The following is an 18,571-nucleotide window of genomic DNA, read 5'->3' on the forward strand; positions in this document are numbered from 1 at the left end:
TCGGAAAGAAGTGGATCATACATGAAATTAAGTGCAGTACAGAATAAGATATACCGACAATAGTAGTTGTAAGTCGAAGCTCGGTCGGCACTATCAGACGAAGTAGCTTGCAGAGTTGACGAAGACTTGTAGCACGAGCAGCTTGCAGAAGAGCACTTGAGTCAATCAGAAGTTCTGTATACGCCTCAGACTTCGAGCCTCCTTTTATAGGTATACTGGACATTCGATCGACCAATCCTCCTGTTCGGTCGACTGAACACGCTCCCTTCCTTCCTGGCTGGAGTCTGAGGCTGGCTCGATATTCTGCATTAATTGGTCTTTAATGGTTCGATCAACCGATCCATCTTTTCGGTCGACCGAACAAGCTCTTTCCCTGTTCGTCGAAATCTGTCGAGATCTTTCTTTAATGTGGCTTTAATGTTGATTGGATCGGTCGACCGATCCCTGGGTTCAGTCTACCGATCTGTTTCTTTTCCTTTGCTGCTGATCGGTGCTGAGTCATTAAGGTTCGGTCAACCAATCTTATTGTTCGATCGACCGATCATGCTTTGACCGGACTCTGGTCTGATCTGTTCTGAACTGAAAACTGCTTTGAGTTGATCTGGTTCGGTCGATCGATCATCCCGTTCGGTCGACCAATCGGACAGAACCTGCAAAACAGTGTTAACCAAAACATCCTGCAAAACAGATATTGGCATAGTAGTATCAAATGCATGAGTAGTATGAAAGACAGTAGAACTGTCTTGATCTCAACTTGGAAACCTTCCCAGTTTCTTTAGTTGGATCAGCGACCTAAGTTGTTCCCTTCGGAAACCCGACCTCACTGTAGCTCCTCCAGTTTTTTACCTCAACCTACCTGCCAAACTTAGATAATTCAGATCTAGTTCAAACTTTTCACTTAGCCTTGATCGGCTCCCAGGACTTTTCTCTTGATCTTCGGTCCTCCAGACCTCTCGATCACATTGCCAAGCTTCTGGTCCCCTCGACCTACTTGGACTTGCACCTAGGTTCCACGATCTGCTAAGATTTCTCCTGCCTAGCCTCCAACTAGGTCTTTCGTGGTTGAGTAAATATCCTGCACACTCAGTCAACTTGTTAGATCATAACAAGACTTAACTTGAACCTTTGACAACATCAAAACTTAGGTTTGATTCTCATGCAACTTGCAACAACACATATAATCTAGATCGAAACAAAAATGTAAATTCCTAATAACTAATACAACTTCTGGTGTATTTAATATTACAATCATGCACAAAAAAAAATGCCCTTGACATGTCCAAGGGTCCAATCACACACAATATCTGTAAGTCATAATAGTTGAAGCCTGCAACCACAGAGTTAGCACATACTACTATTATCCTGCATAAATTATGTATGACATGTGCATAATTAAATTGAAAACCAAACATACAAAGGCAAACCATAGCTCTGATACCAATTGTTGGTTGGTCCTAGGAAGATCGTACCGGTTCCACTGTACAAAAATTTTGTACAAGTGTCGAACCTTTCCTAAACAACCTATTGTGTTCTTTAGAAATTAAATTAGGAATCGCAAATGGAACTTAACATTATTGATTCCAAATTTAACTTATCTGTTCTTAATGGTTTAGATTCGGATCGCAAACGATACTTAACATTATTGATCCAAATCCACCTATGTTATAAATTCAATTAAATATTAATTTCCAAAATTGGCTTCCAGGACTGCATGGTGAGGCACTAGTCCTTCTTGGGTATGAGATCATCCACCACCGCCTAGACAAAGTCTTTTAAGGAAATATAATATTTAATTTCCTTATATAACTGTAGGTTTAACTAAAAGGAATAATCGAATCACAAATTCGAAAAACAAAAAAACACAAACTCGAATCACAAATTCAAAACTCTAGAATCATATGTCTCTGTTTGGAATTCATACAAAGAAAAACTAGCATAATGCTAAAAACAATTACTAGTTATACCTTTCTTTGTATGCAACGACCTCTTGATCTTCTGCTGTATTCATCACCTCCTCGAGGACGTCGTGTGGGTGACGAACCTCCAAGATGAACACCACCCAAAAGCTCCTCCTCCTTCTCTAAGTTTCGGCCACAACCACCACCAAGGAACAAAAGAGAGCAAAGGGAAAGGAAAGGGGAGAGGGCCGACCACAAGAGATAGCACAAGCAAGAGAATAAGAATTGATACATCATGAGGCCTCTCCTCCCCTTCTTTTATAATACTTGCCCAAGGCAAATAAGGAAAGATTTTTATAAAAATTTAAAATCTTCCTCTTGTTTTCCTTTCCTCAATTTTAATTCATTTTTCTCCTCTTAATTGATTGAATGGCCGGCCCCTTGCTTGGGCACCAAGCAAGAGTGGTCGGCCCTTAAAAGAAGGAATAATAATCTTGTAAAAATTTTATAAGCAAAGAAGGAAAGCTCTTATAAAATTTTACAAGCTCTCTTTTAATTTCCTAATGTGAATGTTTTTAAAAAAGAAAAATTTTAAAACAACTTTTAAGATTTAAAACTTCTTATTTAAAATTTCCTTTTTAAACATGGTTACAAAAAAGGAAAGTTTTAAATTTAAAACTCTCTTTTTAAAAACCATGTGGATGGTTAAAAAAAGAAAGTTTTAAAACTTTTAAAACTTTCTTTTAAACCATGTGACCTAATTCAAATAAGGAAAGTTTTATAATTTTAAAATCTCTCTTTTAAAACTTGTAGATATCTACAAAGAGAAGATTTTAAAAATTCAAAACACCCCTCATACTTTGAATTATGTGGCCGACCCCCTTCAAATTACTTGTGGTCGACCCCCTTTGAGAAGGTAGTGGTCGGCCCTTGGCTTAGTCACCAAGCCTTGGGTCGGCCCCTCTCTTGGATATGAGGCATCAATGAGGCTACGACAGGGACCTAGAGGAGAAATTGGTTTTGGCCTCCCGACGAGCTCAAGTATCCCGTATTTGCCCCGAACACACAACTCAAGTTCATCAATAATAACTCATTCCACTAGAGAGTTATTATTGCACTACCGCACCAATCCCAAATTATATTATGGGCTCCTTCTTATCATGAGTGTGTTAATCTCCCTGTGTTTAAGATATCGGATGTCCACTAATTAATTGTGTTACTGACAACTCATTTTAATTAATGCCTTAGTCCAAGAGCAGTACCACTCAACCTTGTCGTCATGTCGGACTAAGTCCACCTGCAGGGTTTAACATGACAATCCTTATGAGCTCCTCTTGGGGACATTATCAACCTAGATTACTAGGACATAGTTTCCTTCTATAATCAACAACACACACTATGACTGCGTTTGGTATGGTGTAATCTGCCTTGTAATGTAATCCAGATTACATTACAAAGTTGATTATTTTGTTTGGTTTCATTTTTAACTTGTAATGTAATGTAATCTGGATTACAAAATGTAATGAAGTTTTGTAATTTGGATTACAAAACAAACACATTGTAATCCGATTACATTACGAGGTCACCTTTTAACAAAAATTTGAATGTCAAATATACCCCTACTCTGTCGTCGTCTATCTTTGTCTGCCGCCACTGCCACCGCCCCCCGGCGGCTAACGACCGACGACCGTCGGCGACCGGCGACCGCCGACCGCCGGCGACCAAAGACCAGTGACCGGCGACCGCCGACGACCGGCGGCCGACGGCGACCGGCCGGCGGTGACCGACCAGTGGCCGACAGCAGCCGGCGACACCTAGCGATGGCCTGCGGCCAGCGACCGACGGCAGCAACCACCGTAAGCTCCGACAAAGATGTAGCGTCCGTCGGTAGAAGTCGTAGGATATTTTTGTCATTTTATAATAATACGAATTACATTCCTTATAAAAATAATGGACACCAAACAAAAGAATGTAATCACCTTTGTAATCAAAGATTACATACATTTCATTACCAAACGTAGTAATGTAATCAAGATTACATTACATTACAAATTTGATTACATTACAAGCTCAATTACATTACGTCCAACCAAACGTAGCCTATAAGTAATATCATTTCCCAATTTATAGGGCCTTTTGATTTATCGAACTAAATCTCACCCTTTGATAAGTCAAAGAAATAAATATTAAATATATGTGCTTGTCATTATATTAGGATTAAGAGCACACACTTCCATAATAACCGAGGTCTTGTTCTTTTTTTTTAGTCAGTATAAAAAGAAACTGCCTCAATGGTCCTACTCAATACACTCTAAGTGTACTAGTGTAATTATATAGTCAAGATAAACTAATACCTAATTACACTATGACTGTTCTGATGGTTTGTTCATTTCCATCTCGGTCGTGAGCTACTATTTATAATTTATAAGGAACTAATAACATGATCTTCTGTGTGTGACACCACACACCATGTTATCTATAATATAAATTAATTGAACAACTACACTTAGCATATATATGCAGACATTTTTGACTAATGTGATTCTTTATTTTAAAATAAATATTTTCAAAAGATAGACTTTTAGTATACACTCTGACAGTGGGGTTCCATAATTTGAATTGTAATTATATCATGTCAATAAGGTTATAGTCAATTTCCCTTTTAGGTCAAATCTCTTCACTCCTTTGATGAGTGAAACACTTAGGAATACATGATCTCTTACAATAAAATCCAGAGGTCTTCGTCTGCAATCTACATAACTCTTTTGTAGGCTTTGAGCTCTTAGTAAACTTTGTTGGATGATTTGCACAGATTCCATATCCCATTGAATATCTTATCAGCCTAGGAGTTGTCATTCCCCAACTTCTTCTTATAGGATAGGGGATCTACAGGCCCTACCATATAAAGTTTCAAAGGACATCGTCTGAATAGTAGAATAATAACTATTATTATTGTAGGCGAACTCCACCAAGTGTAAGTGGTATTCCCAACTACTTTTGAAATACATAACTGATCCGGAGATAGTGGGGGCAAGGGAGGGATTAAGGAGAGGGATAAGGGCGTTTTGGTCTTTTGGGCGCATTGAGGGTTTGGAGTGCTTTTAAGCACTGTTCACAGATTATGTAAAGGGGGGGAGAAGCTTGCTCGCAGGAGGGAGGCTGCCGCCGCCAGAGGAAATGGAGCCACCTCCTTCCTCTCAGGCTCCTCGCCGGCGCCAACGCCGGCCACAGGCCGCTCCATCTCCTCCTCTCCATCTCCCGCTTGTGACATCTCCACTGGAGCAACCCACCGCCGCTCTTCTTCCTCCGCCTCGCGACGCCGTCACCACCCTCCTCCTTCACCTCACTGCGACGGTATGGCTGGACACGCCGTCGCCGGTGGCAAGGCCGGCTGCGGGTCTCCGACCACTGCTCTTCTCCTCCTCACCTCTTCTTGTGGTCGGCATAGCCTCTGTTCTCCTCGAGATGTTGCCGTCGGAGCCGCCTCAGTTCGCCGGAGCCGCCGCAGGCCGCCCCTCTCGCTACTTTCTCTCTTTTCCTCGCCATACCACGCGCCAACTTCCAGCGCCGGCCAGCATCTCACCCAGCAGCCGCCGACGCTTCCCATCACTGATGTCGCCCCCGGCAGTTGTCACCGTCGCCACTGTCTTCGGCGTTCGGCACCACTGCCTTCGGTATCCAGCTTCGCCACTTCCGGCGTATACCGTCGTCACGGCTTCCAGCGACAACAGATGTCGCTGCCGACATCTCCAGCAGCCGCCATCACTGCTCCCAGCTGGCGCCGCCCTCCGGCGACCACCATCGTCATCCTCCGTCGCTCACTGCAGTCCACAGCGACTGCCGCTGCCCTCTCCCGCAGCCATAGCCACTGCTGCCGGCGAAGGGCTCTGGATGTAGCCTACCTTGTTGCTGACAGCAGCATCTCCGCTGCTACACCTCCTCGCAGCGCCACAGTGCCTTTGGCAGCCCGCGTCTGCGGCAGCCAGCGCCTCCGGCGTCTAGCGCCGTCACCTCCGGCAACTCCTGCCGCAGCCACCGACACCTCCGGGCAGCCGTCATCACCCTACAAGTAGCCGTCATACGATGGGCTCAGGTTTGCGTATTCAGGCCTTCACGCCAAGATTATGTTCGGCTTGTGAGCCGATGTGGATCCGGCCATCGTGTCGTTGTACTTCATTCTTCGTACCATGGTTGTTATCCGGCCTGCGTGCCGTGTGCCGGCCTGTGAGCCGATGTATTGTTCCGGGCCGCTACGACTCGATTGGCGACACGACTAGCTCATCCATCCATCCGAGGGCGCCCCCCTGGGCCAGGGTACGTTCTCGTACCTTTTCTGCATTTAGTTAATTATTCTGCTATACTATTATGTGGTTACTCATACATTTGTGGGATTCGCCTCGAGCACCGAGGTACCAGAGACCGGGGGAACCCGGTCGCTGGATACAGGTACAGTTGACCGGAGGAGGACTTCAGACGACTTGGTCAACGCACCGGACAGATCATCAACCGGGTCATGGGGATGCGGTCAACCTTCCAGACACGTTACACCGGCAGGTTCGTTTTCTCAGCTTCCAGACAGGATCAATAACCCATGCTTGTAGTAGATCCTCTAGTATTTGAATGGTGTGTTCCGTCTATCTGTCTGCCTAAGGGTGAAATGTTATATTGAAATAATGGAGTTCTATACCCATCGCTTGTTGGAAATTACGCCAAAATTGTAAGGTGAAGGTGGGTCTTGATTGGAAATAATGCAAAGGGGAATCCCATAAAGTCTAGTGATATCTCTGCAATATAACTCTGTTAGGTAATCCAAAGAACCAATTTTAAGGATGGATAAAAAATGGATAGACTTAATTAATTGATCAACAATTACCCAAATCGAGTCATGCCCCTTCTAAGTCTTAGGTAATTCCACCATAAAATCTATCATGATGTGTTCTTATTTCAAAACTTATACAACATGTAAGATTTAACTCAATACTAGAGGGGGTAAATAGTATTATAAATTTTATGAGTTAATTAAACTAGGAGTTTAAAACTCACATAGTAAAGCAGTGGAATAAAAAACAATAAGAGATAACAAGAATTATCAACTTTAACCAGAATTATCAAAGCATGCAATTTTAACCCTTAATAATTTTATGGAGCACACAACTTTCGATATTTAGCAAGATTAATAAATATACAACTTTTGACCCTTAACACAATTTAGTAATTCAAGTATGTAAGATATTGATCTCTTGTTTAGTCTAGTTTTATTATCATGTGTTTATTTAATGCCCCTTACGCTTTGTTTACTTTTGTTTATACATTTCAATTCCTTTAGTTATTGGATGCTTGTTTCGCCTAATGTTGTAAGTTCTTCTCATTAATTTGAATTGTAATTAGGCTTGATCAGGTTAGGAATCCTTTACTCTGTGTTTTTTTAATTCTCTTGCAATTGTAGTTTAACTTGGTTAGAGTTTTAATTATTCACATTACTTTTCCAATTAGTAGTCTTAGAATGCAACACAAACCACCCATTTACAATTAAAAAATAACAAAACTAATAGTGACTTAATCATGAGACTATCACCCTATCGTTATATTCCTTGTGAGAGATGGTCCAAGTCATTCCCTATGCTATATTAGTGTAGTGGGGTTCCATAATTTGAATTGTAATTGTATCATGCCAATAAGGTTGTAGTCAATTTCCCTTTCAGGTCAAATCTCTTCACTTCTTTGATGGGTGAAACATGTAGGAATACATGATCTCTTATAGTAAAATACAGGGGTCTTCGTCTGCAATCTACATAACTCTTTTGTAGGCTTTGAGCTCTTAGTAATTTTTGTTGGATGATTTGCACGGATTCTGTATCCCATTGAATACCTTATCAGCTTAGGAGTTGTCATTCCCCAACTTCTTCTTATAGGATAGGGGATCTATAGGCCCTACCATATAAAGCTTCAAAGGACATCATATGAATAGTAGAATAATAACTATTATTATTGTAGGCGAACTCCACCAAGTGTAAGTGGTCTTCCCAACTACTTCTGAAATCCATAACCCATGCTTGTAGTAGATCCTCTAGTATCTGAATGGTGTGTTCTGTCTATCTATCTGTCTAAGGGTGAAATGTTATATTGAAATAATGGAGTTCTATACCCATAGCTTGTTGGAAACTATGCCAAAATTGTAAGGTGAAGGTGGGTCTTGATTGGAAATAATGCAAAGGGGTATCCCATAAAGTCTAGTGATATCTCAGCAATATAACTTTGCTAGGTAATCCAAAGAACCAATTTTATGGATGGATAAAAAATGGATAGACTTAGTTAATCGATCAACGATTACCCAAATCGAGTCATGCCCCTTCTAAGTCTTGGGTAATTCCACCATAAAATCTATCATGATGTGTTCTTATTTCAAAACTTGTACAACATGTAGGATTTAACTCAATACTAGAGGGGGTAAATAGTATTATAAATTTTATGAGCTAATTAAATTAGGAGTTTAAAACTCACATAGTAAAGCAATGGAATAAAAAATAATAAGAGATAACAAGAATTATCAACTTTAACCAGAATTATCAAAGCATGCAATTTTAACCCTTAATAATATTATGGAGCACACAACTTTCGATATTTAGCAAGATTAATAAATATTCAACTTTTGACCCTTAACATAATTTAGTAATTCAAGTATGTAATATATTGATCTCTAGTTTAGTCTAGTTTTTATTATCATGTGTTTATTTAATGCCCCTTACGCTTTGTTTACTTTTGTTTATACATTTCAATTCATTTAATTACTTGCATGCTTGTTTCATCTAATGCTTTAAGTTCTTCTCATTAATTTGAATTGTAATTAGGTTAGATCAGGTTAGGAATCCTTTACTCTATGTTTTTTTAATTCTCTTACAATTGTAGTTTAACTAGGTTAGAGTTTTAATTATTCACGTTACTTTTCCAATTAGTAGTCTTAGAATGCAACACAAATCATCCATTTACAATTAAAAAAAAACCCAAAACCAATAGTGACTTAATCATGAGACTATCACCCACCCTATCGTTATATTACTTGTGAGAGATGGTCCAGGTCATTCCCTATGCTATATTAGTGTAGCGGGGTTCCATAATTTTAATTGTAATTGTATCATGTCAATAAGGCTATATAGTAAATTTCCCTTTCAGGCCAAATCTCTTCACTCCTTTGATGGGTGAAACACGTAGAAATACATGATCTCCTACTGTAAAATCCAGGGGTCTTCGTCTGCAATTTACATAACTCTTTTGTAGGCTTTGAGCTCTTAGTAATCTTTGTCGGATGATTTGCATGGATTCTGTATCCCATTGAATACCTTATCAGCCTAGGAGTTGTCATTCCCCAACTTCTTCTTATAGGGTAGGGGATCTACAGACCCTACCATATAAAGTTTCAAAGGGCATCATCTGAATAGCAAAATAGTAACTATTATTATTGTAGTCGAACTCCACTAAGTGTAAGTGGTATTCCCAACTACTTATGAAATCCATAACCCATGCTTGTTGTAGATCCTCTAGTATCTGAATGTTGTGTTCCGTCTCTCTGTTTGTCTAAGGGTGAAATGTTATATTAAACTAATGGAGTTCTATACACATAGCTTGTTGGAAACTACACCAAAATTGTAAGGTGAAGGTGGGTCTCGATTGGAAATAATGTAAAAGGGTATCCCATAAAGTCTAGTGATATCTCTGCAATATAACTCTGCTAAGTAATCCAAAGAACTAATTTTACGAATAGATAGAAAATGGATAGACTTAGTTAATCGATCAACGATTACCCAAATCGAGTCATGCCCTTCTAAGTCTTGGGTAATTTCACCATAAAATCTATCGTGATGTGCTCTTATTTCAAAACTTGTACAACATGTAGGATTTAACTCAATACTAGAGGGGTATAAATAGTATTATAAATTTTATGAGCTAATTAAACTAGGAGTTTAAAACTCACATAGTAAAGTAGTGGAATAAAAAACAATAAGAGATAACAAGAATTATCAACTTTAACCAGAATTATCAAAGCATGCAATTTTAACCCTCAGCAATATTATAGACCTCACAACTTTCGATATTTAGCAAGATTAATAAATATACAACTTTTGACCCTTTACATAATTTAGGGGGTGTTTGGTTCTTTCCTAAGAATAGGAATCAGAATGAGAATCATAGTATTGTAGAATGAGAACGGGTATGAGCATGGATATTACTCTTAAAAATAATATTTGGTTAATTGAATATTTTTTATCGGAATAAATTAAAATTTTCTTTTTAACCCTTAAAGGAAAATAAGAGAAAAATTAGATGTGAGAGAAAGTTGAATGTGAGAGAAAAATATGATGAAAGAGAATGATGAAAGAGAAAGTATGATGAGAGAGAAATTATGATGGAAAGAATAAAGAGAGAGAAAGTGTGATGAGAGAAAATGAGGAAAGAGAGTGTGATGAGAGAGAGCATGATGATAGAAGATAAGAGAGAAAATATGAGGAAAGAAAAAATATGATGAGAGATGATGAAGAAAGAGAAAGTGTAATGAGAAAAAATGAGGAAAGAAAGTGTGATGGGAGAGATTGAGGAGAGAGAAAGTATGATGAGAGAGAAAGTATGATGAGAAAAAATAGGAAAGCGAATGTGATGAGAGAGATTGAGGAGAGAGAAAGTATGTTGAGAAAAGAGAGAGAGAGTGTGTGGAACCGCCACATCAGCGACCCCCTAGAGCCGGTCCCACGGATATGGAGGGAGGTAAATGCAGGTACACAGCTGAAAGCGCATAGCCGGGACGCTAACCCCAGGCAATGACACCCCGAGGATCGAACCCTGGACCTTTCGGCCACGAAACCATGCGCCTCCAGCTGTGCTACGCCCTGGGGACATAAAGAAAGTGTGATAGGAGAGAGAGTGTGATAGGAGAGATTGAAGAGAGAGAAAGTGTGATGAGATAAAAAGTATGATGAAAGAGAAAGTGTGATGAGAAGAAAGAGAAAAGAGAGTGTAATGTGAGAGATTGAGGAGAGATAAAGTATGATGAGAGAAAGTGTGATGAGAAAAAAAAGAGAGAAGAGAGTGTAATGGAAGATATTAAGGAGAGAGAAAGCTAAGTGTGATGAGAGACAAAGTGTAATGAGAAAAAAAAAGAGAAAAGAAAATGTAATGAGAGAGATTAAGGAGAGAGAAAGTGGGTGATAAAATGAGGAGAGAGAAAATATGATGAGAAAGAACAAGGAGAGAAAAAGTGATATGAAAGAAAGATTAAATAAATATATTTTGATATTTGATATTAAGGGGGAGAATTTTAGTTTTTTGTCAAGGGTATTTTTGGAATAAGAGAATATTTTGATTGTTGAAAATAGAGTAATAACTCATTGAAGGGGGAGACATGAGAATGAGTCATTACCCAATTATAAGAATTCATTATCTTATTTGTATTTCCATTCCTATAATCCAAACATCAAAAATGACAATCAATGATTGTCATTCCCATTCCCCACTCTTATTCCCCTAAACCAAATACAGTAATGTAAGATATTGATCATAGATTCATAGTGATAAGCACAGATAGATAAACACAGCCTCAAATATTGATTCTTATTTAAAAGTGTTTGGTGGTTCTAAACCGTCGAACATTATGATCAACTAAGACGACTCAAGTTCAAGATTTTATTATATTAAAAAAAAATTAAAATTATAAATTCATAAAATCATTTATTAGACAGGATCATAATTATTAACAATAATTATATATTAAAAATGATTAATTAGTTATTAAATAATTATCTACAGATAAATGATCAAAGGATTGTAACAAAAAAAAATCAATATAACAAAAGAAATTATTAAATATTTAAATTGTAAAAAAGCATTAAGAGTAGTAGTTTAATGCTTTTGAAATTTTACTTGGAACATTTAAGATATTTTTTTTAGTCTTACAGACCTAACTCGTACTGTATATTTCTATTTAATAGATAAGAACTCAATTTGAAATCTCTAGCACAATTTTAACACACTCTCTCAATCAACCTTAACCTCTCTTTTTCGTCAAATAAGGATGAGTAGAAGTTTGGTTAAACAAATTGAACCGGTTGAATTTTAAAATTTTATTTAATTTTTTCAAAAATTTATTTTTTTAAAAAAAAATTTATTAATTTGATTAATTCAGTTTGATTTTATTTTTAAAATTTTTATTCGATTAAATAAAATAATCTAATATTTTTTTTTTATCAAATTAAATCTTTAGACCCTGTGTTTTTAAACTGAAATCAAATTTACTAAATTTTTAGATCTGAATTAGAAAATTTTATTTAATTCAGTGAAATCGATTGGCTTGATTCGTTATTAAAAAATTTAATCGATTCGTTCAGGAAAAAAAAAAAACTTGATTCTCGGTTCGGTTTTAAAAGACGCGCAGTAAAAACTAGAACCCTGCTCGTGCTCCAGCTTTCCGAATTCTGAGATCCGACACCCGACGGCGTCCTCAGCGGCTTTCTCTTCTCTACTTCGCGCACGGAACATTTTCCCCTTCATCTTTCAGTCTCGCAGGAGAGGATCTTTATAGGGCTTTGCGGCTTCATTGAAGGTTCTTCTACTTGGTCTTAATTCCGTGGAGATTTGATGCTTTAGGTATTCATTTTCGCCAGACAAATATTTTGTCGTTGATCTCTTAGAATATGGGATACAGGCTTTTGTGATCTTCCTTTCGTGATTTTAATATAGGATAAGCGGTGTCGTGATTGCCGGGCGTTTGTTTAGCCACTGATCTGTGGTAGGGCTGCCTTTTTTTTCTTCTACTATGGATCTCAGATTGTCCGGCTACTAGGACAGTAGTCAAGATGTAGTATAAGTTCGTTAAACTTCCGTGATTACAAAGTAGAGAATACGGGTGGCGTTCTAATACACTTCAACTCCCTTTGTTGGCAGCCTTTTTTCCACGAAATAACTGTTTAGGTTTTTTTACCATACAATTAGGAATTACATCTGTGTTTGCTGGTTTATCTCTGGAGCATGCCCATACCTTAATTTCAGGACGGTAGGATTGTGCCGTTCAGATTTTGACAATTTTTGCTCTTGTTAGATGCTTTAACTAGTTTTTTTTTTTTTTTAATTTCCACGTGAGTTTATGGTTGAAATTGCGAAAACACAAATGAATTTCTTCACATATTTTGCTTCTAGCATTACCATACTATGTTTCCTGAATCAGATAAGCATACTTTCCTTTATTGCCTAGGGATTTTGAGATGAGCAATCTTTCAAATATTTTCTCTATTCTGGAAGTGGATGCTGAAGATGATAAAGAACAGATAATTTCTATCGCAGTTGCCAAAGATGCAAAAAAGGATAAAAAATCAGGTCTTTTCTTTGTTATATATAATCAAAATTGAGTTACTTCAAATCTAGAGAAATCAATATTCGAATATATTTCTGGAATGTATCTGTTTTGTGATGGAATTCCAGTACTTCTCCTAACAGATGTGACAAAGACTAAAAATCAAAGGCCAAGGGAAAATACAAACACGAGAGATGATAAAGTAGAACAACAAACATTTGCATCACCTTCAGAAGACTACAGAATGCCTCTTGTGTGGATTGACTTGGAAATGACAGGTATGAATTTTAAGAATTGGTATGCTGGACATTGAAAGGATAGACATTGGTGAGTTTATTGAGTCTAATATGGCAATGCTTGTTGGTATATGTACATTAACAGGACCAAGTGATGGACATATGTACTCCTAATGCCTGCTTTTTAAAACATATATAAACAAGAAGTCAATTCTCAATCATAGCTTGCAATTTTTTTTTTTTTGTGATCTACATACTGCATGGTTTGTCAAACATCCAGAATTTGATCTTTTATGACTTGTTTACGCAGGTTTGCATATTGACGTTGATCAGATATTGGAGATTGCATGTGTTATAACAGATGGTAAATTAACCAAATCAGTTGATGTGAGTTCTTTTGTTTGTTCATGCATCTTATTTACCCATGCACCATGTGTAACTTCTCATCTATTTCACCTTCTTATTTGCCCTTTTGTTCTGCTATGTTTGTCCTAATTGTTAAAATTTCGTAAGGCAAAGCTATTTCTATGTTCTCTTTGTTTGCATTTTTGAACTAGAAATATTAAATTAGTTCTAACAGGATTCCATATATTCTGACAGCTTGAAGTTGAAACAAGTCTATATATGAAATTATTATATTGTTACTTTGGATACATAATTTGTAGATGCAGGCCTGTGTGAGCACCAATGTGGTTAGAGTCGTTAGATATTAAATGAGAATCATCTTTCTGCAGATTATAGATTGTTGGAAATCTTTTAGATATGCAGCATTTTCTATTTGAGCGGATAATAGTTCTTATTATTATTGAAAACTACTATCTTGCTGTTCATTTTTTTTTTGGAGGAAACAGAAGGCAGTTTGCCTACCAAATAAATTAAAGAATGCACAAGAGACTCATTAAAGTAGCTATAGTAATGGTATAGGAAAATGTTCTTTATTATAGTTCAGTTCATTATTCAAACTGAATCTTGTGTGGCTTTCTCGAGATGTTAAACCACAAAATGGACTGTTTCTGTAAACAATTAACCTTCTACAATTATTGTTCCTAATATCATTTGGACATTGTATTGTCACCTTTGTGATTGTATATACAAGCAACATTTGCCATTGGATCGTTGCCTAAATCTATATTTTCGCTATGAAATAAGTTTGTCTCTGCTTCCTCTCTCAGAGGAGTTTGACAACAATCTTCGATGCTTTCTATGTCTACCAGATTATTGATCAATTATTTTCCTACAAATAAAGATCTCTGAGCTGGCCACTGTGGATGCTTTTTTTTATCCCCTTCTCTTTTAGGGAACAAGGACCTGTAATATTCTTACCAAATATGTTTGATGGAAATATGTTTTGTAGAACACTGATGGGCCCTGCCTATGAGCTGTTACACTGAATCAGTTTAAATCATTTCTATATTCAGGGTCCAGATTTGGTTATTAAACAACCAAAAGAGTGCTTGGACAAGATGGGAGAATGGTGTCGTGATCATCATGCAGCAAGTGGTATCTGCCCTGTTGTCCTTAGTTTTGTTCTCCTCTATTTTCTTCTAAAAAACTGGGAAGTTCATTTGCTATTCCTGCAGGTTTGACAGAGAGAGTGTTAAAAAGTACAGTAACAGAAGCAGATGCGGAAAATCAAGTATGGATAATCCTTTAAATGCTTTCCTATTACTTGCTTGTAGTCTTCCTCATGTCAGCAACAAGTAAATGAAGGCGCATATAACTGTAATGCTATAAACCAAATTCACATGGAATAATACCAAAAAACATGTGCTGGAAGGGATTACCACATTTCAAGGATGATTTTCCTTTGGGTATATTTGGACTAGGAAGCTATGACATATTGATTACATTATAAATCAACAACCAACCTCCATTTCCACTTTCAAGGTTTAGCTTGAATCAAACAACAAACTTCTTTAAACACGCTTTATATCTTGATGCCTGTAGTTGCATTGATCCTTTGTTGTATAATTCTGTACTGTTTGTATTGTTCGATGCAGAGATAGCATCCAACTGAAAAAGGATATAATGCTGGTTGGGCCAGTCCTTATCAAACATATTTATGGGACATTTATTCATATAGTTTGTTAATGATCACATCAATTGATTTATTATCCCTAATGACCGGTCAAGTAGTACAGCACTATACATGTTGTCAAGGTTTGTAAAATATTTCGTACATCAGAAAATCCTGTTTGAAAATTTTACAAAAATGAAACATAACAAAATTAAGAAGCAGAATGTTCTCGTAGCTAAATGGGGTTGACTACTTGAGACTTTTCAATGCACCGACTAATTAGCTTTTCCTCCATGATTACATTATAATTTTGTCTTTTTTAAACCTACCGATTATAATGATTGACAACATTATAGTTGATACAATTTTTTTCTGCATACCAGAAGTTTTCTTTGCAAATGTTGTTTAAATAGCTAGTCTTGACTCTTGAGTGCATTTTTTTTTCATAAAAGGGCACATGAATCATTTGAACTTGTTTCTTGGATAACAATACATCATCAGATGTGAATTTTGGCAACCATCCATCTTGTACTTTTTCATCTTCTTCTTACTGGTTGGTGCTGATCAACACCAAATTTTACAGACACAATATGTTGTCTGACTCCAAAACCTACCATTCTGGCCAGCCACAATACCAGACACTGGAAGGCCAGAAATATCTTTCCATTAGGGTATTATTCTTCCTGATTGGTGCAAACGAGCACAAAGTTGATATCCAGGTTGACACTGAAACTTTACCATTTTGGTCTCCCATCAATACCTGGTCAATATTTTAGAGCTTGATGGTAGTGTTCTAGCATATTAACAATGTATATCTGAATCCACTACACATGAGTCTAGTACTTCCATTTCCGTGGATCACACCTTTTATAAATGCACGAATTGCTAAAGTGCAAAGTATGCCATCTTATGTAATGATTGCAATCAGTAGCATATAGTGTTTGAGTTACTGATAGTTTCCGTATTTTTGTTGTTGATAGCTGTTAAATTTGCTGTCAAATAAATTATACAGTATACATGCTGTTGTACAAGTTGTGACTACCATATTTGTCTGGTTATTTGGTTGATGTGTATGCAAAATTTTCCATGCTGATGCATGCAGCTCAAGTGGCTAGCATCACATGTATTTTCTACTCTCTATATATAGGTCTCGTAGTGAGTGGCATGAATTTTTAGAGTGGGGGCATTTCATGTTATCTATTTCTTGCATTTTTGTTGAATGATCAATTGACCAATTGCAGGTTATAGACTTTGTGAAGAAGCATGTGGGTTCACAAACTCCACAGTTGGCTGGAAATTCTATTTATATGGATTTTCTCTTCTTGAAGGTTAGAACATCTCTTCATTTTTATTACATGAATAATTAAACTCAGCATTTATTTGTCAATATCTTGGATCTCCCAACACTTCTGATGCCATGCAAAAGCTTTCTTTAAGGAACAGATATGGAATAAATTGTGAACGTCTATGCCAATCTGAATGCTTCTAATTAATTATTAATCTGAATAAACTTAAACGGCCTTCATTTGATTAACAAACTTCTTTTGTTCTTTGACTTATTTTACTCTAGTAGCTTCTTATCACAATTGGCAAACCTTAAATGTATGTGATACCATGGGGAGGTGGGACTGCCAGTAAGGTTTATTATGAGAAGGCTTCTTTCTTGCTTTTCAAAATTTGACGTTCATTAATAAATAAAATGCTTCAAATACAAATGCTCAATCCTACCACTTCTCACTCCATATTGTGTTTTGCAAGTGCTGCATTATTTTTAAATGTTATTGTTCTTCTTATTGTTGATGGATTTCATACTAGTAAACCTTTATCTGAAGTCCTTTTTACCTAATTTTGTTTGAAACATTGTCAAGCAAGATGGATTTTCACTTTTTTGCCTTAGGTTGGGTTCACCTGCTAATGGAGGAGAAAAAATTCCTAGGATCCTGTTTACTTCATCTTAGTTGACTGAGAGGAGAGGAAAGGTAAAATTACCTGATGCTCTCTACCTTATGATGTTCATCAATTGAGCTCACCCTAAGCCAACCGAGGCCCGACACTACTCCAATCCCCATGCTTTCTAATGCCCAGCATCCCCTCTCTGCCCATCCAACAGTCTGATGCAGCCTGTTCACTGACCTTGTCTGACATCCTCCCCAATGCTAACCTGCTCTCACTCCTCACACAATGCCAACCTCGCCTGTCACCCCATGTCACTTGCGGGGAATACCTTCCATGAAGACCATCCATCTCCACCCATTTTTGGGCTCACGTGATTTTGGTTTGAAAAGCTCCAAAAGGGTGAATTTGCTTTCTCTCTTCAAGATTTTTACTTGTTTAAACAAGGGAAAGCACTTTGAAATTGGAGCTCTCCTCTCCTTGCAAATTGGTGTGGCTAAATTGGGCCTTAAGGAAGTGCTACAGTGGGTAGGAATTATGCTTTTCTAGTTTTCTTGGGGAACATCTTCGTTTGATTGAAGCCTAGGCAGTGTTCAACCTTAAAACCTCCTGTTCTGTTTTCTTTCCTCATCAAACAAACTCGTATGTTAGACAGATCTGCCGCTGCTTTGTAACATCATTGAAATCTCATTGGCTTTTTTCTAATGCCATTGCATTTTATCGCTCAAGGAATTAGTTTATTGTCTAATCATTAAAATGTGATCTGACAGAAGTATATGCCTTCTCTGGCTGCCATGTTTTCTCATGTGCTAGTTGATGTTAGCAGCATTATGGCTTTATGCATCCGTTGGTTTCCAAAAGGTAATGCATCAGATACCATTTAACTGTGTTTTATGGGTCATATTATTTTGGATATTTTTTCCCTTTTACAATTTAGATGCTTCTGAAAGCATGGTTTTCATGGCCACAATGATAATGTTCAATCTCATTCTGTCTAAATGTTATAATAAGCAGCTGATTTATTCTAGTCAAGATTTATGGGAGCAAACACCCATGCATTTACCCACTACACCAACCCGTGGGGTAGAATAGTCAAGATTCATAATGCATACGCATGTGGTTCAAGGAAAATATTTGTCTATTTAATGAGCACAATTCAGGATATTAATATCATAACCAGTAGGAAATCTAT

The 18,571-nt window shown here is 37.3% G+C and overlaps 1 protein-coding gene across 4 annotated transcripts; it reads left to right on the plus strand.

The window, feature by feature from the left end:
- The first annotated feature begins 12,304 nt into the window (after positions 1–12,304).
- LOC122017082 (oligoribonuclease-like) lies at positions 12,305–18,558 on the plus strand. 4 transcript variants are annotated; one of them, XM_042574564.1, is made up of 8 exons: positions 12,305–12,486; positions 13,135–13,256; positions 13,362–13,511; positions 13,780–13,856; positions 14,888–14,969; positions 15,050–15,105; positions 16,728–16,814; positions 18,150–18,558. In XM_042574564.1, the coding sequence occupies exons 2-8, from the start codon at positions 13,145–13,147 to the stop codon at positions 18,261–18,263; spliced, it is 678 nt and encodes a 225-aa protein (XP_042430498.1). In that variant the 5' UTR covers positions 12,305–12,486; positions 13,135–13,144; the 3' UTR covers positions 18,264–18,558. The 4 variants fall into 4 exon arrangements, with proteins under 4 accessions (XP_042430498.1, XP_042430497.1, XP_042430500.1 ...); XM_042574563.1 differs by having other exon boundaries at positions 12,306–12,530; positions 18,150–18,557; XM_042574566.1 differs by having other exon boundaries at positions 12,314–12,486; positions 13,377–13,511; positions 18,150–18,552.
- The last annotated feature ends 13 nt before the right edge of the window (positions 18,559–18,571 follow it).

Source organism: Zingiber officinale, chromosome 8B, assembly GCF_018446385.1.
Source record: "Zingiber officinale cultivar Zhangliang chromosome 8B, Zo_v1.1, whole genome shotgun sequence".
Taxonomy (NCBI): domain Eukaryota; kingdom Viridiplantae; phylum Streptophyta; class Magnoliopsida; order Zingiberales; family Zingiberaceae; genus Zingiber; species Zingiber officinale.

Bases quoted from the DNA above. Each gene is read 5' to 3' on its own strand.
- LOC122017082 (XM_042574564.1), top strand. From the start codon at position 13,145: ATGAGCAATCTTTCAAATATTTTCTCTATTCTGGAAGTGGATGCTGAA. The intron at 15,106-16,727 runs GTATGGATAATC...GACCAATTGCAG, and splicing joins AAGCAGATGCGGAAAATCAA to GTTATAGACTTTGTGAAGAA. The intron at 16,815-18,149 runs GTTAGAACATCT...GTGATCTGACAG, and splicing joins TGGATTTTCTCTTCTTGAAG to AAGTATATGCCTTCTCTGGC.